Source organism: Choloepus didactylus, chromosome 2 (assembly GCF_015220235.1).
Source record: "Choloepus didactylus isolate mChoDid1 chromosome 2, mChoDid1.pri, whole genome shotgun sequence".
NCBI classification, from domain to species: domain Eukaryota; kingdom Metazoa; phylum Chordata; class Mammalia; order Pilosa; family Megalonychidae; genus Choloepus; species Choloepus didactylus.
In genome coordinates, this window is record NC_051308.1 from 30,187,267 (window position 1) to 30,211,605 (window position 24,339).

Here is a 24,339-nt window from a genome sequence, read left to right on the forward strand (position 1 = left end):
TTCATTACTGTCCGTTTCTTTGTATTGTTTCTTTGTATCCTGATTTGAACTAGGCATGCAGACCTAGTGTGTGTGTGTGTGTGTGTGTGTGTGTGTGTGTGTGTGTTTAGACATGCATGGCAAAATATGCTTTGTAGGGGCACACACATACATTGTGCTCATTTTTTCCCCTCTATTTCCTTGTGATTTCTTTCCTAAAAACTGAAAGTTCCTTCAGTTTCCTTTTTTATTTTCATGATTTTTTTTAATAATATTAAATTTGTTGTAGAAAACATAGAATGGACAATCCTACCTCCCAGAGAGTTGTTATACTCAGTATTTTGGTACTTTAGTTTAGTCTTTTATTCTGATGCATATATAATTTTCTTTAGGTTTAACTGAATTATCATACTGCATGCACTTTTTTTTAACTTAACATTAACATCATCAATATTTTTCCATTCAATTATTCTTTTAAAAACATTTTTAATTGCTGTTATGGTATTCCACTGTCTGACTATACTTCAAGTTATTAAACCAGTCCTTACTGATGCATACATAGGTTACTTTTCTTCTTTCACTGTTACAAATAGTGATACAGAGAATGATGTGATCTCTTTCCAAAGCAGGTTACTGGGTGTGGCAAATGGCAGCACAGCCCATGGCTCTCAGCATCTTGTGCCCAATATCAGTGGACTGAGTACTTGTTTCTCTGATCCTCCAGACTTCACTGTTTTAAATAACTGGTCTTATCTCCTCTCTTACCCCCAAAATAAAATTAAAATAACAACCAGAAAAATATCACTCTGACCACACAAATTAGACTGTTATCTTTTGCCTTTCTATACGTTTTTCTTCTGAAGTGTCAACTGTGGACTGAGATCAAGACTTGGAATTTAGCATAAAAAGAATTTATGAGGATAAGATGATTAATGATTTTTAATAGTCCAAAAGTGGGAAACCTTCCTCAGCTTGAAAGATGACAGCTCTCCTTTTTACACCATAATAGTGACTGAATACACAAATTAAAGTTATCAGTTTACTGATAGCTCCTTGGCAGACCACATATGATCATATGTTTCCCAGGACACTGGTTGATCATATACAAATATCGTCTGCATATTCATCAAGATACCACATGGACAGTGTAAGCTACTTTAATTATCTTTCAAGGAGAAACACAGCTGCTTTTGGCACATACACTCAACTGGCTCTGTTGGCATGTTGATGCCTGAGCTGATATGGAAATTATTTTAAAAGAAAAATGTTAAGGAGACATGGAATCTGTTATATTCTGTACTCTGCTTGGCAATTAGAAGTTGCCAGTATGATTTTGATTTTCTGTTTCTGATTTATACTTTTAGATTTTTAAAAACACAATGACATAACATATTTTACCTATAAAATTTATGAGCTATTTACCTCTGAGGTTTAAATAATGGGAAAGCTAAATTGCAGTCTCTGAAAATATAAACGTTTCCATGAAATATTCCCAAGGAAGCAATGCCTACTTAATAATAAAGCAACAAGGAATAAGGAATAAGAATTTCATTATCAGCCAGGTAATGGATCTTACTTTATTTTTGCATTTTGTAGTTATAGACATAAAAGGGAGATACTGCTTTGCACCCAGGGGAATCAATAGGATCAGTAAGTTGGTATTTAGAGAGGCTCTGGGTTTAGAATATAATATAATTTTTTTCATTTGTGAATGAGTGATTTTGTTCACCTATATCTTAAAGTAATGCTGTTAATATCCTGGAATGTAAAGAAGTAAGAAATACATCTATGTCTATATCTAAATCTATATCTAATCATCTATTAATGAAGGATTTGGTTGCATCATTAAAACCTTCATTGTAATAGAAAATACAATTATTGCTAGCCTCCAAAGACAGCTAACTCAGAATAAAATCCCTAAAGTGAAACTCATTCTATAAGCCCAAGGTGACTTCAACAAACCACCATTAAAAGTAAAATTAAGGAGTACTTTGTATTGAATCTTGAATTTACCAAAGAAAATAATTGTAGACAGTTCAACAACAATAAAAAACCTATTTGAAGGCAGGAGACTGATCAAAAGCAGGCAGACAATGGAGGGGATATAAAGATTCAGTCCTTTGAAAGAAGGGTTATGTGGCCATTTTTTCCATTCTGCTGAGTACAGGTGACTAGAACTCAAGGAGAACGCCAGTCTTATTGCTTTGAGGTATTACATGGTGGAGTTCAGGGGCTGTAAGTGGAGCTGGAAATGAAGGAGGAAAATCCTGAAAGGAGGGAGCCACAGTGAGGCAGCCCTATAATCTGCCTTAAATTTCTCTTGAATCCTTGCCTGATACTTTGAACTCTGTATACAGAGAATAGCTTCAAGAATTCCAGGGGAAAGCAACATTTAGAAGCTGAATGAGTTGTGCAGAGATTTCAGCTGCTGCGTACTGCAGGGGAGCAGTGCTTGAAGTTTGAGTCCCAAGTTAGAGGGACTTGATAAATACCTTAGGCTTTCCAATGAAACCTCAGAAGGGTGACACTTTAGGGGTAAAGACTAAGTCTCAGGATTAAGAGATTTGTACTTAGATACAAGGGTAAAAACCTAAATAGAACCATCCTAACAAAACATAAAAGCAAGCTTTTACAAGTTCAAGGTGACCAGTCAGTAAATTAACTGCCTGCTAGAGCAAAAATCAATACTCTTCAAAGAAAGATAATAGAATCCAGAGCCTCTACAATGTAGTATGTACATTACTCAGCACACACTTAAAATTTACTAAATATGTAAAGAAACAGGAAGATGTGATTCAGAGTCAAGAGAAAAATCAGTTCATGGAAAATGACCCCCAAATGAGCCAGATGTTGGAATTAGCAAACAAGAAATTTAAAGCTGCTATTGTAATTTTGTTTGAGGATTTAAAGGAAAAGAAGCAGAGAAATGGAAACTATGTGTGCATGTGGATGTGTGTGTACTTCTCAAACTGAGAAGTACAATATTTGAAATGAAAAATTCACTGCCAGAGAGGCTTAATAGCAGATTGGAGATAGCAGAAGAAAGGGTCAGTGAACTTAATGACAGACCAATTGAAATTATCCAATCTGAAGAATAGAGGGGTAAAGACTGAACTACTGAACAGAGGCCCAGCAACAAAGAGACAATATCAAGCAGTCTAACATGCATTATTGGAGTCTCAGAAGGAGAGGAAACAAAGAGTATTGGACAGAAAACATAGCTGAATGTGTTTCAAAAACCATATTTGAAAATTCTTCAAATTTGGTGAAAACCTTACTGATGTACTTACAGATCCTAGAAAATCAGTAAACCCTAAAGCAGGATAAATACAAAGAAAATCACATCCAGGCACATCATAGTCAAACAGCTGAGAGCGAAACGTAAAGAGAAAATCTTAAAAGCCTCCAGAGCATCCAGAGAAACACCAGTAAGAATTATTGCTGACCTCTCATCAAAGAAATAGAATAGTTTACATCCAGTTAAACTATTCTTCAAACATGAAAGTGAAACAAAGACATTTTTAGATAAATAGAAGCTGAAAGAATTTGTTGCCAGGAGACCCTCACTACAAGAAATGCCAAAGGAAGTTCTTCAGGCTGTAAGGAAATTACCCAGTTGGAAACCTGGCTTGATAGAAAAAACAGAGTCCCAGAAATGTTAAAACTGGGTAAATATAAAACACTATATGTTTTAATTTTCTAATTTAAATAAACAACAGATTGTTTAAAGTAAAAGTAATATTTATTGTGTGTTTTACAATGTATGTAGATATAAATTATATCAAAATAGCAGCAGAAGGAGGGAAGTAAGTTGGAATTATACTATAATGTTTCTTACATTTTAGGTGAAATGATACATGGTCTAGGTAGACCATGATAAGCTAAGGATGCATATTGTAATCCTTAGAACTAGAAATCCAATAGAGTAATTAAGTTGGAATACTAAAAACTATTCAATTAACAAAAAGAAAGCAGAAAAGGAGAAACAGGAATGAAAAATAGTATAAATAGAAAACAGACTGATGGTAGCAAAAACATGAAGCTCAAAACCCTTATTAAGCTAAAAAAGGCAAACACAAAAGAGTATATACTGCATGGATTCTATTAAAAAGTTCAAGATCAGGCAGAACTAATTTCTGATGATAGACAGTAGAACAATGGTTACTTAAGAGGAGTGGGGATTCTCTGGGAAGAGGCAGGAGAGAACTTTCTGGAGTGATGGAAATTTATATCTTGAGGTGGTGGGTTACATGGGAGTATACATTTATCAAAATTCATGGAATTGTATACTTACGATTTGTGCATTTCATTGTATGTAAATTTTACAGCAATAAAAAACGCTCAAATCAAACTCTCTTGAGGGGCCTGAGTTTATAAACTTTCATCAAGAGAGGGCGCCCTGAGTCCACCAAACAGGCCTTGGGCCCCAGCTACTTCGGGATGCAAATCAGATCAGCTTTAGTCTCTTTGGTCTCCAAGGTGGATCTCAAAGCTCCCCAAGAGTCCCCCCACGAGACTTTATATTTCCCACCCGCGGCTTGACCGGCTCGTCAACTGCATCCGGCCATACTCTGCTTTTCGATGATATGCGGCGTGTGCTTAATGGCGATGACGTTTCCGCAACACTTCTGCGGAATACAGTTGGGGCTGGGAGCTGGCGTGTGCAGTCTGGAGGCGTACCTGCTCCCTAAGGTCCGCAGTTGATATGGTCGCTTTAAAATTGGCAGTAGGAACGTAATGGAAACTTCCACACTGCGCCCCTCATCTTCATTTTGACCATCTTGCCTCGCTTTGGTGGCTGTGAAGTATTCCCACCGAGGGCTGCGGGGCCCGGGGGGAGGGTAGTGTCAGCGCGGCGGAGGCACCGGGCGGCAGGCTGGAGGCGTTACCCCAGGGTTCCAGGACCCTGGAATACTGTCTTCCAGCCCCCCTGGCCTACTATAAATGTCCGAAGGAAGACAGCGAATGGAAAGCCCTAAACGTCCTTTGCGCCTTCACCTACCCCCAGCCCCCCGATCTCGGAGGACGCGGAGATGCCATTACACCCCACGTGATCCCCGCGCTGGGCTGGTCCTCCTAGAGGCGTCTCGCGGGGTGTTAATTAAAGGTCACAACAGAACAGACCTGCTGGCTCAACAGAAGAAATGTCTTCCCGGGAAATGAAAAATGACACCCGGAGTAGCCACGTGTGGAGCCTGGCATATGCTGGCTTCCTGCTCTCGGTGTGCTGCACCGGTGGGGAGAAGGATCGGAGAGCGGGAGATGAATGGGTCCTCCGGCGCCGCTGCCCGCCCCAGAACGCCAGAGAAAAAGTGCAAAGGGTGGGGGAAAGGCCCAGGGCACCGACCCCCGGCAAGGGGAGGTCTTGGCCAGCGCACCACGCCCCCTTTCCAGGCCCGCGCCGTCCGCTCTGCGTGTGTACAAGGCTGCGAATCTCTCAGTTTTCCCTCCCCGTTGGATCCTCGGGCTCACCTGTCCCAGCCCTAAGTGCTTTAGTAAATCGTAGATTGGGTCCCGGGCGGGCAGAAGCGAAGGCCCCCAGTCCGTCGGCTTTTGTCGGGAAGGGTGGCCACTGGCTGGCCCGGGGTGGGTAGGGACAATTCTAGAAAAGGTTTGCAGGGCAGGTCTCCGAGAACAAAGGGCGGGGGGAGGACCCGGCATGTTTGTGGACTTGTTTGTGACTCAATCCCTTTTACACGGCGTTTCAAAGGCAGAACTGAAAGCCTTGCCAGAAAGAGAAAGAACTTGGGGGCGGGGGAGGCTCGGGCACAGCATTTCTGTCCAGCCACGCTCCCTCCCCGCTGCACCTCAGCTCCAGGCTAGCACAGTGGTGTTTCATTAGAGCCCTGGACACGGGCCACTCACCAGTAACTTCCCTGCAAGGAACGAGATTTACGATCTCCCCCCGCACCCCCCTCCCCCGACTCTCGGACTCGCAATATCAGGCAGGAGCGCCGCACCATAAAATGGATCCCGGGCGGCGCGGCGGCGGCAGCCAGGCGGCGGGCACGGCGGCGGCTCTGGCTGGCTCCCGGGAGGTGGGGACGCGTTTCACGAGGCTCCGCGCTGCGCTGCGGCTCACACGCGCGCCTTGACCGCGGTCGGCTCCTTTCCGAGACAGAGCCGCCCCCTCTCCCTGCCCTCGCGTAACTGTCAGGCAAAACGGGCAGACGGATATTGGCTCTGCGAGCTTGCCGAGGCTCCTCCCCGAGTCTGGATCTTTATATTTTTGGACAATTTCTTTTAACTCACTTACAAACCTCGGTGAAGGAGACAAGTTCCCACAGCCGGCTAGGCTGACGGAGTCCGCGGGCCGGGAGCGGCGAGGCGAGGCGAAGCGAGGCGAGGCGAGGAGAGGCAAAGGCGAGGCGAGGCGAGGCGAGGGCTCGGACTCGCCCACCTTTTCTGCAGCTGCCTCTGCGGTTATTTTGTTCCTATTTTCAATCGTGGAGGAAAACTGACTGACTTGGCTGAGGAAAATGCTATTTATCTGGATCTGGCCGTGAAAAGAGAACGTGTGACTGGAGGAAGCAGAAGAAGATGAGGAAAAGCATTTTTTGAAGAGAAGAATAAACCACCCACCTCAACCTTTTCTGAAAATTGGTGCTATTACTTATTCTTAGGGTCAATTTCCTTTTATTTTTTCCCCTCTCCATATTAAGAAACCTTGACTTGAGGGCAAAGAGATATCCCCCTACAACTGGGGAACCTTTCTGGGTTTGAAGACCTTTTGGATGTAGCTTTGGTGGAACATTAAGACATTCATCTGGACAAATCACCATGAATTCGGTAGCTGGGAATAAAGAGAGGCTTGCAGTCTCCAGCAGGGGCAAGAAATACGGGGTAAGTTGTGACGGGTATAATGCAGAAACACCTTAATACACCCATCTCGCCCGGGGTCCCTCCCACCACTCCTCCGGCCTTCCGGGTAATGTGCAGTACCGGCAGCTCAGCCCCGCGGAGCCGGCTGCCCACGCTCGGCGCCTGCAGCTTTTCTCCCGCTGCAGAGGTTTCTTTTGGTGTCGACGCCGGTGTGTGCGTGCGCGGAGGCGGGTCTGGCTGTGAGGACGCCGGCACACTCTTGCAGGCTCTCGGAATTTTTTCAGTACTCCCGTTCCTTCCCTTCCCCGCACCCATAACTTTTGCAGCATTCCTACACTTTTAAGCACAATTGAGCTGAAATGGAGAGTTTTCCATAATTCTCTGCTTTTCCTCGTATCGTTTCCCCGGAGTCGGGAGATCTTTTCGTTTACCTTTATGATTCGGAGGGCTATACCTTGAATTAATAAACAAAATTCCAGAAGCCACAGTCCCTCGGGATAGGTTCTTGAAGGATCTCGTACCTGAGCTCTTTCTGGGGTGGGTGCAGGGTTCGAAAGCGCGGGATGCTGAATCTATGAATCCAGAATCCATTTAAACTCCCCAAGCGTGCCATTCTCCTCCAGACCCGAGAAGTCCGTCGGCGCCGGGGAACCCGCACAGGGTGCACCCGAGGGGATGGGCATTCACTTAAGGACAGTTAGCTAGACATATGGTGGCCGATTTGGCCGCAGGATTTGGAGCGGTCGGGAATAGGGGCTCGCTTGCGCTCGGCCGGGCGATCCATAGCGCGCAGATCTTTCAATTCTGGCGCTCCCCCCCGGTTTCGGTGTGCGGGTGCCGGCCGCCCCTGTAGTCCTTGTAGTCCCTGCGACCAGCATGTCTCCCCCCGCAGGTGAATGAAGTCTGCTCGCCCACCAAGCCCGCAGCGCCCTTTTCTCCCGAGAGCTGGTACAGGAAAGCATACGAGGAATCACGCGCCGGGAGCCGGCCCACCCCCGAGGGCGCGGGCTCGGCGCTCGGCTCGTCCGGGACCCCATCCCCCGGCTCGGGCACCTCGTCTCCGAGCTCCTTCACGGGCTCTCCGGGCCCCGCCTCCCCGGGCATCGGCACCAGCTCGCCGGGGTCCCTAGGCGGCTCGCCAGGCTTTGGAACGGGCTCTCCGGGCTCGGGCAGCGGCGGCGGCTCCTCCCCCGGCTCGGACCGCGGCGTCTGGTGTGAGAACTGCAACGCCCGCCTGGTGGAGCTGAAGAGGCAGGCTCTGAAGCTGCTCCTCCCCGGGCCCTTCCCGGGCAAGGTGAGCACCGCGGCGGGGGCGGGCCGGCGCTAGGTGCCGGGTGGGCAGTCCGCGGGGCCCTGGTACCGCTCGGGGCTGCTCGATAACCCTGGGGGCGCTAGCACGATCCTGGTAGCATCCGGCCCCGGAGGTGCGACCCCACGCATCTCCTGTCATCCAGGCCGCCCTGGGGCAGGGAGTTGGCTCCAGAGCGTGGATGGAGCACCCGCGGTTTCAGGCCTTACTGTCCGCTGGGGATATACCCCCAGGTTATTTGTTTTTCTGCCCTTACCCTTTTATAGTTCTCTTTCTGTGTTCCCTGGCCCCGCACGCCCATCCTGTTCGACCTGCGCGGTGCTGCCTTCTCAGAAGACCCTCTTGTCGCGCGTCCACAGAGCGTTTGCTGCTGTGTGGCAAGCCGGGGAACATGCTGACACGAGCTCCTGGGATTCTTTCCTTTTTTCTCCTACCCCCCCGCCCCCGGGACTAGAGGACTTTTATTTGATTTTTCTCCCTACCCCCCACCCATGATCCTTTGCAGAAATGTTGATGGAGGCAATAAAAGCAAGATGATATTTAGCAGTTGGCATTTCCTATTGCCTACTTATGATTTGCCTTCCTAAAATTACAGAAACAGAAACACATATTCAAAAGCCGGAATCTTTTCCTTAGCATTCTGTGTGTTTATACGAGGAAGATTAAGGGGCGAATAGCTCCTGGGAACAGTGCTACCTCCTGGCCTGCTGGAACACTCAGCTCTTTGGTTCCTCCATAGCAACCCTGCAGGCGTTGTGTGACCCGTCTGGGAGCTCCGAGAGTGTAACAATGCAATTGTATTTACACTTTTGGACCCAAGTACTATCAAATGGTAATATTTACTCTTCCACTTCAAAAGAGTTTTTATCAGTGGCTAAGGGAGAGAAGTATCAAGAAAACTGGATTGCTTTGGAGGTTTCTGACACTGTTTGTTCAATGGCATTTTCTGGTTTATATTTCTCTTACTTTGGAAATGAAATATTGTGATTTCCAGAAGCAGAGTTTAGGAATAACAGCATTTGCTTGCCTCATCTGCTTATCCAAATGCACACACAGTGATGTTTCATATGCAAGGGTTAAGTTAAACCAATACCCAGAGACGTTGTAAAATTTAAAATGTGGAAAATTACTACCAGGAGAATTGGTTTTATGAACCTAGAACTTATCTCAAGAATAATTAACTCCTGGATTATTGTCAGTATGCCATATTTGTAGTTTGATAATAAATTAATCAGGACAAAATACACCCTAAGAATAAATCTCAGAGAATTGTAAAGCTTTTTTTCACCCTTGCATGCTAGATCCTCCAGTTTAACCCTGTTTCTTCACTCACAGATTTATTTGCTCTTTCGATGATTCATCCAGTATTTATTGATTCACCTTAAGGCACTGTGTCAAGCACAGCTGTGAAAAGAACAGATATGTACAGTCCTTGTCCACAGGGAGCTTATATTTTAATGGAGGATATAGACATGAACCACAAAATGCCTAATTCCCAATTCAGTCACATTTGTTTTAGGTGCTACAAAAAAGTGTAGGATGCTGTGAGATTGTATAATGGGACTGGACCATCTGATAAAGATCTGAAGAACCTTCATTCTTAAAGATATAAAATCTGATGTATGGCAAAGTTAGTAAGTTGCAGCCTACCAAATTATTTTAGAACATTGGTGAGGACACATTCTTATAATAGGTTCTTTTTGCCATTGTTTGAATGTTCCTTTGTATACAAAGGTAAATAAAAATATACCCTTTTCATTAAAAAAGAGGGGGTGGGAGGAAAATCATCTTCTGGAAGAAGAAAGAAATGTTGAAACTTAAATGCTTCTGTCATGTTTTGTGGGGTCATTTGACAAACTGGATTTTTATTTGTGTTGAAGCAGCTTGGAAAATTCATTAACAATATTATATGAGGCAATGCAGTATGTTTACCAAATTTTGTTGTGTAATGAAACACAAGCAAACTGGGAAACTGATTATAATACCAGAGTGAGGTGAGGTCTCCAGAAGCATCGAATCTGCAGAACCTCAGCTCCCCACACCGTTTTACATGATCCAGGCATGAGTAGAGAAGAGCTGTCCATTATGGGGACAGCCACATGGGATTATTTTAAGTGGAGACATGAATATCACATGGTGCACAGTGTCTGAGTTTTATATGTGAGGCAGCACAGTGAAGCATGCCATTTGGTATAGGGGAGTATGCAAGACTTAATCAGGAACAAAGGTGTTTTCTTTGGTTTAGTTTATTGTTAGTAATGAGGTGTGGAACCTCAATTTAAACTAGAAATACTCCTTCTGCATGTTACTGGGAATAATAATTTTACGTTGTTTTAGTTTAAAAGCAATTACACTCTCAGATTAGGAGCAATTTCTATCATACCTTTAAAGTTTGCAGCATTTTAACCAAATAAATGCCACATTTTCTGGTGCACTGTGGAGGGAGGACCACGTAACTCAGACAAGGCCTCTTTTCTTCCCAGAGTTGGATTTATGAGCAAACTGTGAACCTCTGAAGCCCTCAGGCACAGAAGGAGTTAAGTTTCATTAGAACAGGAGATGTCGTTGTGGCTCCAACATGCAGTTCACCCTGGAGAGTAAGATTCAGGAAGATAAAGACATGTTTTTGAGGAGTACTTAGCAAAAATCATCTTTCTAATTCACTTAAGACGCTTGACTATATTTGGGGAATATTTTCTTAAACAGAGTATTAAATCCTACCAAATGGTATTAAAAGTCTCTATGTAGGCATTCAAAAGTCCAAGGCATAATAGCACATCCAGAAGCCTTATATGTTAGGATATTATGTTAGTCCCTTCTGTATCACTGATTTACTTTGTGACATTGAGTAAATCAGTTTTCTTCTTTATTTTTTAATTTGCCCATTAATAAGATAAGGAAAAAAAATGATTCCAACTCTGCTGGAACATTATAAAAATTATTTAAGATGAGAATTTGAAAAGGGCTTCTGTTCTTTGAGAAACATGTGAGGATCGATGATTATTAATTAGATAAGATTCTGTTAGATTTTATGTTTTGTAGAATTTAGGCATTTTCTTACATTATACCCTTTCTGTTTCGAATTTCATCAGTACACTTCCCATATATCATCCTGCTGTATGAGTTCTCACACTATCCCCGTTGTTGAGGTAGCAAGCCCTATGAATTCCCCCAATGTTGTCTCTGAAACAGCTGGTTAAGGAGAGGAGATGACGGGCAGTGGTGTCTGATTGCTCCCAGGAGTTAGTGACCAGCTCAGGTGGCCTGAGGTATGACCACCGTGTTCTGAGCCCTTTCGGTGGTGACGTGGACCCTGGGTGTCTAGCTTGACTAACAGGGCAAGTGGGTGGGTGGTGATGGTGTTAACTGAGGCAGAAAACAGACGATGCATTTGGTTGGAGCTCAGAGAGACACACAGTAATAGGCTTAGCTTTTGATACACTGATTTTGAGATCTCTGGAAAGAGGTGGAGAGTGGAGGCAGATTTAAGAAAAAAATCACAGTTTATTGTTGGCCATTTCAAGAATCTGGAAGGTAGAAGTAACAACTGTGAGCTCATAGAACTCTGTTAATGATGCTCTGAATTCATCTTTCAAACAGCAACTTACCCAAGTGAACAGAGATTTGTGCCTAGGAGCAGATTATAAAACATTCGGATCGACGTTTATTATTACCTCAGTCAGTAAAAAAGTACTTACTGGGTTTATAGCATTTCTTTTCTACTGCTGGTAAGTGGAAGTGGCCAGATAAAACAAAAGAATGTGAATTTGTAAAGTTTGGGAATTGTAAATGAAAATGGTCCTTTTACTCAGTATGTGCCAATGTATAAATATAAAACTGTGCCAATGTATAAATGTAAAACTATTTCACATCCAGTGGCAAGAGTTTCTTTCCCATTTTATAGACAGTGCAGGCACCAGGCCAGAAATTCCAAAATGAGGAATGAATGTCTCATTTTGGGCTGCCCTGGATCATTCTGATATCTGCAACAGAACTTTGGGATTGACAGTGCAAGTCCTACGAAACATCAGCCCAAAGGAATTCCCTGGAGTAAACAGAAATGCTCCGGATTGGCAAAAGTTTATCAGATATCTGTTCATTTACATATCAATAAAAGAAAAAAATCTTTTTTTATGTAAATAAAAGGTCCAGAATTATGTTCCTATCTCAGTCCCATATTCCGTGTCCATTTATGCCCTGGAATATCAGAGAGATTAGCCAGACATACTGAGAAGAGTGGCCAGGAATCACAGAGATGAAAGAAAGGAATGTGTTATACGGGTTAAAAAACAGCAAACGTGTACTCTAAATAGCCAGAGCCCAAGTAAGTCTAGACTTTGGAATATAGATATAAATTTCTATATTTTCCTGGCTCCAAAACAGAGACATGGAAAAAATGTTCAAAATATTCCCCATAAGCCATCATGAGACACTTTAAATATAGATAGAATAGGTATTGCATTTTAAATATCTATTACTTATGAGAGAATTCTAGTTGATTTTTTTTTTCCAAGAACACATGGCTATTGTCAAAATGCTTCATTTGAGTTCTGAAGCGCTGCCTGATCTTTGAAATACTTGATTTAGTCCTTTCCATTTCAGAAATATTTTAGATAAAGGATTGCCTACTAGATAGTATCAATAATGAGAAAGTTCTGTAGCATTTATCATTAAAAAATTCCTGAAACATTTTAAGAGTTTATGAAGATGTTCCCAGTAGAGACTTGTGAGCTGTGATCTCTTCCTTAAGGCTTAGCAAGCTATGGAATAATGGCATTTCATTCTACCAGACTTTTAATTGTGAACAAACATGGTCCGTTTTTATAGTGACTTAATTCATTTTGCAAAAATCCCTGGCCTGTAATCATTTCTTCCACATTCATCGCTGATAGGATTATTGCATTAGAAATGTGGTTTTGTAATGGCCAAGACTGGTAATTTGTTGTCTTTTAAAGGGATTAAGCCAGTTAAAATTTAGACAACATCAGTTGCTCTTTGGCATTATGTCACAGTTGTACCATTCATCAGCCAATCATAGTGATGATGGTAATAATAATGATGATAATAAATGGCTAATAATTATTATCCTTATGTGCCAGATACTATGCTATCTCTCTCTCTAGAATATACACATACACACACTTACTAAGATATGTATTTATACACTTAGTAAGACATATGTACACACACACATACATGTACACACATAATACACACACACACGTATGAATATATATATACATATATACATACATAATATATCAAATGGAAAAGTGAAGATGAACGTAATTTCTTTTCTTTACCCTGGAATTCCAAGGTGCTTAATGTGCTTAAGGTCACAAAAGGAAGCAGGAGAAAAGATGCAAGGAACAGAGAAATCCAAGCACACTTCCAAAGCTGCTGAGGGGCACTCTTGGTATAACTGCCTGAGTGGGAGACTCCTGCTTGGGAGAGAATGTTATGATTATTTTTCCTGGGCTCATAAATGGTAACCCTGCTATTGGGGGCGGGGATGGGGGAAAATATGTGAGGTTGTCAAGATCCTCAGCTGAGTGATTTTCTTGGCTGGAATGTAATGGGGTAAAGGGGAAGGAACTTCCTCATATTTATATTCACTTGGTTGAGACTGTTGTCAGCCCTTTTTGAACAGAAAACCCTGCCTGAGGGCTCTGTGCTGACCTTTCGAGAGGAAGAGGGCTGCAGCTGAGCCTTTCAGTGCCAAGTCAGCAGAGCTGCCAGACTTCCACTCCATTCTGTCCTCCCAAAGACTGCAAATTGACTGGGCACGTGAGGGCTCACAGTTTCCTTTCAGGAATACAAAACTAATTTTTCTTTTTTTACCATTATCTTGAGTCATAGGGCAGTTTATAAGCATATTTTCTTTACTATTTTTTTTTTTTTTTTAACCTCTTATATGCTCTTATTGTGGCCATGGGGCATGTTTAGAATGGATTCCTCTTGGTCTTTCATACTTACATCCATCGGTATGAAATGTCTTATCTTAAAATATGATTGTACAGGTGCAAAAGGACTGAGAATATGCATGTATTCCTAAATTAGAACTCATCTAAGAAAATAGGATTTTGAGTCATGATTAGAAAGGTGTCTCCTTAACATTTCCAGGTTTTAAAGGAATTCATCTAGTTCTCTTTGAGTATTTATATAGTTACCTTTTTTTATCTTTAGTTCTCTGATCCATTGGGAGGTTATTTTGGTATATAATAAAAGGTATAGATCAGTTTTATCTTTTTCCAAATGTCTATCCATTTATTAAAACATATGTCTTTTCCCCACTGATTTAAGATACCACCTTTATCATAAGCCACATTTCCATTTGTACTTGGCTCTGTTTCTGGACTTTCTGTTATGTTCTATATATCTGTCTCTTCATGTACCAATTCCTCACTGTTTTAGTTTTAGAAACTTTGTAGTATGTTTTAATGTTTGGTAGGTAGGGTTGCCCCCATCCACCCAAACAATGCTATTCTGATTATTGTTTCCTGACTAGTTATTTTCCTGCATGAACTGCCAAATCAGCTTGCCTAAAAAGAATTCTAACTGGGACCATGTTAAATTTACATTTTTACCTGGGGATGAATTGGTATCTTTATGATGTCAACTCATTCCCAAGAACATGGTATGTCTTTCCGTTTGAACAAGTCTACTTCTCAGCAATTTTTCCTCATATAGGCTCTGTACATTTGTTAAATACATTCTTATGTATTACATCTTTTGTAGCTATTATAAATGGAATCTTCTTTTCCATTATCTTTTCTAATTGCTAATTATTTTTTGTATAATAATTTTATATCCTATTGCCTTATTAAATTCTAACAGTACATTCATTAGTTTTTAAAACTGGGTTTTCTAAGGAATTTATCTTCTACAAATTGGAATATTATTACTTTCTTTGCTATTTTTATGCCTCTGATTGTTTTCTCTTTATTGTTACATTGTTTAATACCTCCATATACAATGATAAATAGTAGTGATATAGTGGACTGGTGTGCAGTTTTTCCCATTAAATAAGTTGTTGGCTTTTGAACTCAGGCTTCTATTTATAAAAGTTAAGGAAATGTCCATCAATTCCTGTCTTAGTATTTTTTTTTAAATCAGGAATGGGTGTTTTATTTTACTAAGTGTCTTTTCAGCATTTAGGGAGATGATCATGTGATTTTCCTCCTTAGATCTATTAATATGAATTATAGTTGATTTCCTGATGATGAACCATCCTTGCATTCCCATAATAAACCCCAGTTGCTTGGAATGTATTTTAAAAATATGTTGTTCAGTTTGATAATATTTTATTTAATGTTTTTCCTTTGATATTCATAAGTCAATAAGCATTTTTGATTCTCTCTCATGTGCCAGCTGCAGTGCTATGCCACATCATAACCAATATATGAAAAGGACGAAAATTCTTGCCCTGGGGCAACTGACAGTCTAGTAGTAGAGCCAGACAAGGAACCAAAGAGTTAGCATACAGTGGACTAAGTGCTGGAATAGGGGTACACAGGCTGCTTGGGAGCACAGAGAGGTGATGTTTGAGCTGGGTTTTGAAGGGTGAATAGGAGTTCAGCCCATGTACATGGTGAAGCATGGACATTTCAGGCAGAGGGAATGGTAGGCATAAGGCAAAGGGAATTATACAAGCTCAGTACGCTTGGGGAACTAAAGTGGTGCAGTGTGACCACAGTACAGTGTGTGAGCGGGTGAGTGGCAGACTGGGATGGTGGCCGGATGAGGATGAAAGGCCTTGCAGGCTTAGGAATCTGGAGCTTATTCTGCAGGTCACAGGCAGTCCTTGAAGGGCTTTCAGGGAGGCAATGAAATGATCAGATATGTGTTTAATAAAGATTGCTCTGATAGTGAGAGATAGGGTGGGTTAGAAGAGTGGTGTCATGGAGACAAGTTCAGAGGCCCATTAAGTGTCTTGCGTGAAAGATGACACAGACTTGAACTAAGGCAGTGATAGTGGGAATAAGGAGGCAGGTAGACAACATACATAGAAAACCCATGGTGGGTGGCAGCCGAGGTATGGGGCAGGAGGGAGAGGAGGAAAATGAGGCATTCTCCCTGGTTTCTGGCTAGGGCAAGTGCATAGATGGTGCTGCTGTTTGTTAAGATGGAGAATGCAGGCAAAGAGGGCTTTTGTTATTGTGAGTCTTGTTTTTTAGGATGGCTGTGGATGATAAAATTGGTTTGAGTTCTGTGGAGCTTGAGGTGGAATGGTCCAGTGGGATCTGGGATGCTAGAGCAGGTTCAGAGCTGGAGAAGTGAATTTGGCAGATGTCAGCAGGTAGGAGATGGTGGAATCTCTGGATGAGATGAGTTCTCCACAGAGGTTGTGGAGCGTGAGAAAACAGACAGCTGAAGATGCAGCTGTGCGGGCCACTGTCATCAAAGGGACAGGCAGCCCGAGGAGCCAAAGAGATAGATTGGGGAGGAAGGGCTAGATAAGTGGGAGGAAAATAGGAGAAAGAGGTGTCATGGAGACTGAGGGAGAGGAGGGTGTCCAAAGGAAGGAGTGCTGCAATATCGGATACCTTAGATCAAGGAGGTAAGGACTGAAGTTTCCATGGCATTGGCGAATAGGAGGTCACTGGGGATCTTTGTTAGAAGAGTTTCTGTTGCTGTGGAGAAGGGCAGCTGATAGCAGTGTGTCTGAGAATCCATGGAGAGGTGAGGATACCTGAGGCAGCTTTTGCGTTGCTGGGGACACTAAGAGGTTAAGAGAGGTTCTGGCTTTTTCCATTTTTTGAGGTTCTTACTACTTTAAAAATGAAGATATGGAAACAGCAGACTGGGGTACAAAACCAGGCTCCTTGGGCAAGACACTTAGCCCTTCTGAGTTAGCCTGTTCTCATCTATGTAGTGGGGGGTTATGACAGGACCCCCGCAAAGGCTTAAGTAAAATGGTGAGATAGTCCACCGTCACTTTTGTATTACTATTCCAATGACTTTCCACAGGGAGTTGGATGCAGCACATTCTAACTTTGTGAAAGGTTTTTTTCTTCCTTTTATTTTTTTTGCTTGAGACTTGACACCAAAATGCAAAAGGAGCAGTTAGAGAAAAGGGAACCATTCAGCCCTTCTCCTTCCCTGTTTCTTTACCTCCAGGTGAATAAAGCATCTCACACTTAATTATTCATTGCTAGGGTGACTCCACGGAAAATTTAAGAGAGTGCAGTTGATGGAGATAGCTACTGCTGTTAGTTGAGATGCCATGAATATGGATGGAGAGCCTTTGTCGCAGATGGAAATCCCTCCTGTAAGCCCAGCGCCTCGCGGAGGCCCTCCCGGGAGTATTGCAGCCGCTGCATTTGGCGTTTAGGTTCTGGTGAATGAAGGAAAGCAGATTTCCCCCCAGTGACTGCGCATGTGACCTGCAGATCTGAGCAGCACCAGGAATTTGGGCTTATCTGCTTTCCAATCCAGTTTTATCTTTCTCAGACAGTTTTCTTTGCGGTTATACTTTGCTGATTCTATTGCATCGATTCCGACCAGACCCTGTGGAGAAGTCTGGCCATAAAGACACCCTCCCCCACCAAGCAGCGCTTCCTGCACATTTCTCAGCTCTCAGAGCTGGAGTTGATCTGGGTGGAGATGGTTTTTTCTTGTAAGTGCTTATAAAAAGGAGTAGGTATTCCTAATGCTGTAATATAGGTTAAAATATCAGAAGGTTGTGGGGTACAGTATGTCCTTTTGATAAGCAGAAATATATCTAAATATGTCTTAGGTGTTATAGACAAGCTTACAGCTGAGGGCCTATTTTTATTCATCTTTTCTACTTAAATGGTGTTTAAGTTCAATGCTGTTGCTGACCATAAAAAATTCTTGGAAAAAGTTTTATGTCTCCATACGTTATAGTTTTTAAATCATGGCTAATTCTTACACCCAAAATTTCTTTCTTTTTTCTTTTTCTTTTTTGAAAGCCTGAACTACAAATAATATTATGTTAAAATCTGCTTTGTCACCAGAGTGGTGGGTGACATATGTAAACTTTATTTTAATGATTCTTTATGTAATCTGAGTTATGTCTGAGATTTGTTAGTTGCTGATTCAGGACTTTTTGTAAGATAAGATGGGAGCTTATAGAGCCTGAGATTTTTCTTTCAAGCAATGGCAGTGAGCAGTTGCGCATTCCTGTGAAACACTATCATCTTATTGGTTATAACCACTCCTTCCCTACCCCCTTAACTGGGGGTTTCATGCAGCGATAGAAGACTTACATATTAACTGATAAGAAAACCAACAACAATAATCACCATCACACAATAATAGCAATCACTACCAAAAACTGTTGAACTATCTAACCAAATGGTTAATTAGAAATACTTTTGAATTCAGGCAAACAGCTAACCACCAGCATTGTTTAAAAAATTAATCAGCTGCCTGGTTCAATTCTGTGTCTTTCCTTTGAGGTGATTTGTGGGTGTCAGATCTAGAGATGGGGATGTGTCCAAAGGAAGGAGTGCTGCAAGATTAGATACCTTAGGTCCCCCACTGCCTGGGGATGGCAGTGAAGAGGCAGCCTGGAATGTCTTCTTGGTTCCACAGCTGTGGGTTGGGGTACTGCTTGCCCTAAGCCAAGCCAGGCACTGTGGCAGTGGGGGCTGAGGGGTAGGTGCGGGGAGGATAGAAGGGAGAGGAATAAAATAGAAGGGAGGAGGTGGAAGGACAAGAGAGAGGGGAGAGAAATGAAAAATAAAGAGGTGAGTGGTTGGTGGGCATTGGGGATTCTCCATACGTAGTTCCCTCCACTCCTCCTCACAGTCCTAGATATTCAGATGAAAAAGAACAGTCATTAGAGCAGGATACAGGAGTTCGGTCCCGCCCGCAGCACTAACTGGCATTGTGATGTTGGGAGAGTCACCTAGCGGCTTGTGCTTATTCCTCTTCTGTAAACTAAGAGGGTAGACATCTGTGATCTCTAAACTCCTTCCAAGGTTGTGAATCTCTGAAGCTGGAGAGAGTCCCCTGGAGTTTATGGGACCCTGCCCTGGCCCCGTAATTCCAGAGGATACACTTGACAAAATCCTAGAGGGATTTTGGGCTGGACCAAGAGCCTGAAACATTTGTGGGACTTCCTGCCCCCAGCCGGATCCCACCCTCGTTTGCCCACCCAAGTGACCGTAGAGCTGTCATCGCACACATTCCTGCCTTTGGAATTTGAATCATAAATGGACTAAGATTCTCTGTTTCTTAATAAAGGCATTTACTTAACTGCCTTTTGTGTTTGTAAACAAGAATGAACTTAGACAAAAGAAGAGTTGATTTTATAAGAGCGATTTGGTAAGGATGTTTGAGGAAAAGTATTGCCTTAGATATAAAGACTGTTCATAGTTTTACATTTAAAATGTCTGCCATATTGATTAGGATTTAGAAATAATTTGTGGGGAGTTCGTCCTCAGTAGCAATATAGGAATACCCGAGCTCCAAACATCATATTCATCATTCTTAAAGAAATTATCCATTTAGTTTTTTTCCAAATCTTTTATTGCCTTTGATGTTACTTTTTTCTGCTCCGTCCAGCATCTAGATAGAGCCATATTTGAGTAGGCCAATATTTACATGTCACATGCACGTGATTTGGGTTTACTAATCCTGCATTTTTGATGCTGTGGTCTGGGAAAAAGATATAGCAGGTAGCTGCTAACTGCAGAGTCAGTGAGGTCTTCTCAGTTATTATAGATTTGATTTTTCTCCTTTAACACTCTCCTGGGTTGCCTGTTTTCAATATCTACTTCCCATGAAATGTTTCTCTAATCCTTACTTCAATGATATTTTTGTATTTTAGATTAAACACAGTTCAGGGAGCACAGATATTAAAAGCAGAGCCTCATTTTGCCTTTATAGCCTAGAGCACAATGTTAGGACTTGGGAGCAAATATCATTGAAAACAGGCACAGAGCAGCTGGAGCATCAGAAATATCACTTGTTGCTCCTCATTCTTCCACTAAGTTCCTGTCACATACATTAATGTGGCATTAATAGAGCATTCTGTAGCCAAGTACACCCAACTCAGGAGTTTTTGGATTAAGCACAAAACCTCCACACACATTTTTGTTGACTGTGTCCTCAGATATTATATCTTTCACTTCTCTTCTTGTTCTTTTACCCTAAATTTATTCATGTACTAATTTGTGGAATGTCTCACAGGCAGTGTGTGTGCTTGTGTGTGTGTGTGTGTGTTTGCACACACACTTTGAAGGAATCCTGAAGGAAGCATACAAGTTGCTAACACGGTAGACATCCTGTCTCAGGTTTCAGACATTGTTAGGCCCAAGCATTTATTGGAGGTCAAGGCAGCTAATAAAATGGGATGTGCAGTTAAAAGGGCATTCAACAGAGAAGGATGGCTAACTGCCTCGGCAGTTAGAGTGGAGGAAGGGTTGGCAGCTGCAAGTTTGTTAATGATGACTTTACGAGCGTTTTTTTGCAGCCAGGGTGGTAAATGTAATACAAAGGCATGGTTTTTAATATGCCTAATCAGGCTCTCTGCTTCCTGTGTGAGGCACCCACTGGGGGAAGGAAGTTGCTGGGTTGTGGGCTTTTTTTGTGCTGGTAGTTGGCGCTAATTTTTTTATAGAGTGCTCTTAGTTATTAGTGATTCTCCATAATTCCCTTTTATGGTAGTCAGGAAGGAGATAACAGAATGATAGAGAGATTTAAGAGGCTTGCTCAGGGTCACCCAGAAACTCTCTGGTTTCTGAACCCCCTTCTAGGTTTTCGTAGAATATATTTTGCAGTTATTTTGCCCTTGTGAATCTCCTTCTGGACTCTGAACCCTGTGGATATAGTGATCGTATCTTATTAATTTTGGGTTCCATTTGCTGCCTGTGTACCCAGTAGACAGTAATTATTCTTTGAATAAATGAATTCTGCAAGGATTTCTGGCCTTTGGGGGAAAAAATTCTCCTTTCTACTGCTGCGTAATGAAAACATTCCTGAGGGTGTTGAGGGAATTGATGAGGAGAGGATGCTGGTGGTGATGGGGGATGTGTGTGTGGGAGGAGAAGCCTGGGTAAGATTCCGGGAAGTGGTGTGATGCCGTCCCACTGATGTGGCTCCTATTCCCTAGGAAAGAGCAAAATTCACGGGGATCAAAGTGTGCGCAGCCCCTTGCCCTGGGTGGATCTCGGTCTAGTCATTAATGGGTTGGCTAGCTTGGGAGTCCTTGCATTTCTTGTCAGTTGATATGTCCTTGTTTCTGCTCAGTTTAATGCTGTTACGTTCACTTTTACTTTGGTAGAACCAAGGAATTTGTGGATGGTCACTGGATGCTTAAAAGGGCTCCTAGGTATTCCAGGGAGGAAACTTGTCATAATGGCTGAAACTAAACTGACAGAGCACATGGCCTCTTACCCAGAGATACAGGCCTCTCAGACAGTGCTCATGTCTGATTTGATTTTTGTTTTTATCTGAAAATCGATACTGCACTGCCTCAGTTATTCGGTGAAATGGTAACACATGATAACACCCCGATGGAAGAGGGACTGGAGTAATAAAGGGATCCCTCTCCCTTTAAAGGCTTAGGCCTTCCTCAGAGCTTGAAGGGAGAGGAGAAAAGGAGTGGGTTAGTTTTGAATCTTTGAGTGCAGAGTAATAAGGAAGCAGGATGGTGCTTTCTACAGACATTAATGGGGTAGAGCTGGTTCTTCCGAAAAGAAATGGATTATTATTCTCATTGCTTAATTTAAGAGCACCCATTAGTACCTTTTTGTTAAGATCATGAACTTTCTAAACCCTCTTTGTAATTTTTATGTAGGGCAAAATTCAATATAAATATGTCAATTTAGATGAATGCCATTAATTTTTAACGTGTACCTCTCCTTTACTCCTGGGGACCTCAGTATATTTGTTTTTATCATTAGCATTTTAAAATCATAAACCAATAGAATAGAAGGAGGCTTTGAGGTTATCCAGCATTGCATTACAATTTCATGGTCAAGAGCATGGTTCTCAGAGTCAGACCATCTAGGTTTGAATCTAGGCTCTGCCATTTACCGGCTCTGTGAACTTAGAGAAGGACTTACATGTTTTCTGCCTCAGTTTCCTCTTTTGTAAAGTGGTGTTAATAATAATTCTTTAGAGGCATGGCTTGTCTGGCACATAGTAGGTATTCATATTAAATGTTTGTATCCAAACTCCATTCCCATCTTACAAAAGAGAAAACTAAAACTCTTTTATCTAGGCAATGACCCCCTGACTCCAGGCTTCATTCTACACAGTTAACATTCAACTCATTTGTTTCTCATTCTCTGATCCACCTGTCTTTCCTGTCTTCTGTCCGCCTGTCTATCCATCCATTCATCTGTCTGTCCAGCCTTTCTTTGACCTTCCTCATATATGTGTGTGGTTGTTGGACTTGGTGCTGGGGTATAAAGGTGATTATACACAGCCTCTGCTCTCACACTTCTCAGTCTGGTGGATGGGGTGGGGACAGTGCAGGGGAGCAGCCCTCAGCTTTGGGGATGGTGGGAAGGGGCAGTTCCCTGGAAGAGGTGAAGCTGAGTTGAGGCTAGAAAGGTGAGTAGGAGTTGGTGAGGCAAGGCTGAGGAAGGGGAGGCATTCCAGGGAACCCCGTGAAAAGACAGAGGCCAGAAACGCCTTGAGGGTCTGCAGGGACCCTAAGACATGAAGGATTGCTGGACAGAAAGTTTCTGAAGAAGTGGCCAAGCAGTTTGTCTTCACCAAAACTTAAATGACAAGGTAAAATGTATACATCAGTTCTAACAAAGATAATACTATGTAATACATTAAGATAGTTGTACAGCTATGTCATAAAATAGAGTTTTGAAGGAATAAATATCTCTGTGTACTGCCTGAACAAGGAAGGTTTCATTCCAGAATGGCTCTTTTTTAAAAATTTTTATTTATTTATTTTTATTCAGTTTTATTGAGATGTATTCACTTACCCTACAGTCATCCACAGTGTACAATCAGTTGTTCACAGTACCATCATATAGTTGTGCATTCATCACCACAATCAATTTTTGAGCATTTTCATTACTCCAAAAAAAACAAAAACAAAAATAAGAATAAAAATAAAAGTGTAAAAGAACCCTCAAAATATCCCATACCCTCATCCCCCCTATCATTGATTTAATTTTTGTCCCCATTTTTCTATTCATCTGTCCATACACTGCATAAAGGGAGTGTGAGCCACCAGGCTTTCATAATCACATAGTCACACTGTGTAAGTTATATAGTTATACAGTCATCTTCAAGAATCAAGGCTACTGGTTGCAGTTCAAGCAGTTCAACAGGTATTTCCCTCTAGCTATTCCCATACACTAAAAACTACAAAGGGATATCTATATGGTGCGTAAGAATGCCCTCCAGAGTGACCTCTCAACTCCGTTTGAAATCTCTCAGCAACTGAAACTCTGTTTTGTTTCACTTCTCTTCCCCTTTTTGGTCCAGAAGTCTTTCTCAATCCCGTGATGCTGGGTCCAGGCTCATCCCCGGGAGTCATGTCCCACATTGCCAGAGAGACTTACACCCCTGAGAGTCATGTCCCATGTAGTAGTGGGGAGGGCAGTGAGTTTACCTACAGAGTTGGCTTAGAGAGAGAGGCCACATCTGAGCAACAAAAGAGGTTCTCTGGGGTGACTCTAGGCACAATTATAAGTAGACTTAGCCTCTCCTTTGCGATAACAAGCTTCATAAGGGCAAGCCCCAAGATCAAGTGTTCAGCCTCTTGAAGGTTAATATCGGTAACATTTATTGCTCTAACCACAAGATCCTTCTAAGCACATAAGGTGCAATATCACATTTGATCCTTATAACAACCCTATAGGGTAGGTAGTGATACACTCTCTACTTTACAAATGAGGAAACTCAGCAAGTTTAGGTGCCTGGATCAGAGTCCAGCAGCCGAGACATAGCGGAGGGAGGATGTGGTCCCTGTCCTGACAGTAGCCCCTCTTGACTTCTCTGCTGTGCTGCCTGTCTGTGAGCCTCCATTTCAGTCCCTCAGCAGGTAAAGGGGCAGTGAATGGCCTGTAGATGAATGCAGGAAATTTTCCCCACCCTGTCTCTCTTTTCTCATACTTCCACTTACCTTCTAGGAAGAGGGCTGGCCATGGCCAGCCAGGAGCCCATCGGCTCCTCTCTCTGCATTTGCTGGGGGCTGGTGTGGGTCACGGGCAGGACCCATCTTACTCTGTTTTGTAGGACTCTGTGTGAAGTGACTGTTTTATTTGTGCCTACAATAGTTTGAA

General features: G+C 42.5%; 1 protein-coding gene across 4 annotated transcripts in view; it reads left to right on the forward strand.

The window, feature by feature from the left end:
* Nucleotides 1-6,057: 6,057 nt before the first annotated feature.
* Nucleotides 6,058-24,339, forward strand: part of KIF26B (kinesin family member 26B) — a 534,059-nt gene continuing 515,777 nt past the window's right edge. For 3 of the 4 annotated variants that reach the window (XM_037822508.1, XM_037822516.1, XM_037822521.1), the window contains exons 1-2: nt 6,058-6,822; nt 7,694-8,095. In XM_037822508.1, coding sequence (XP_037678436.1) covers nt 6,760-6,822; nt 7,694-8,095 — 465 coding nt within the window. In that variant the 5' untranslated portion in view covers nt 6,058-6,759. Of the gene's footprint in view, nt 6,823-7,693; nt 8,096-24,339 lie in introns of those variants that run through there. The other variant, XM_037822524.1, reaches the window with a different exon arrangement.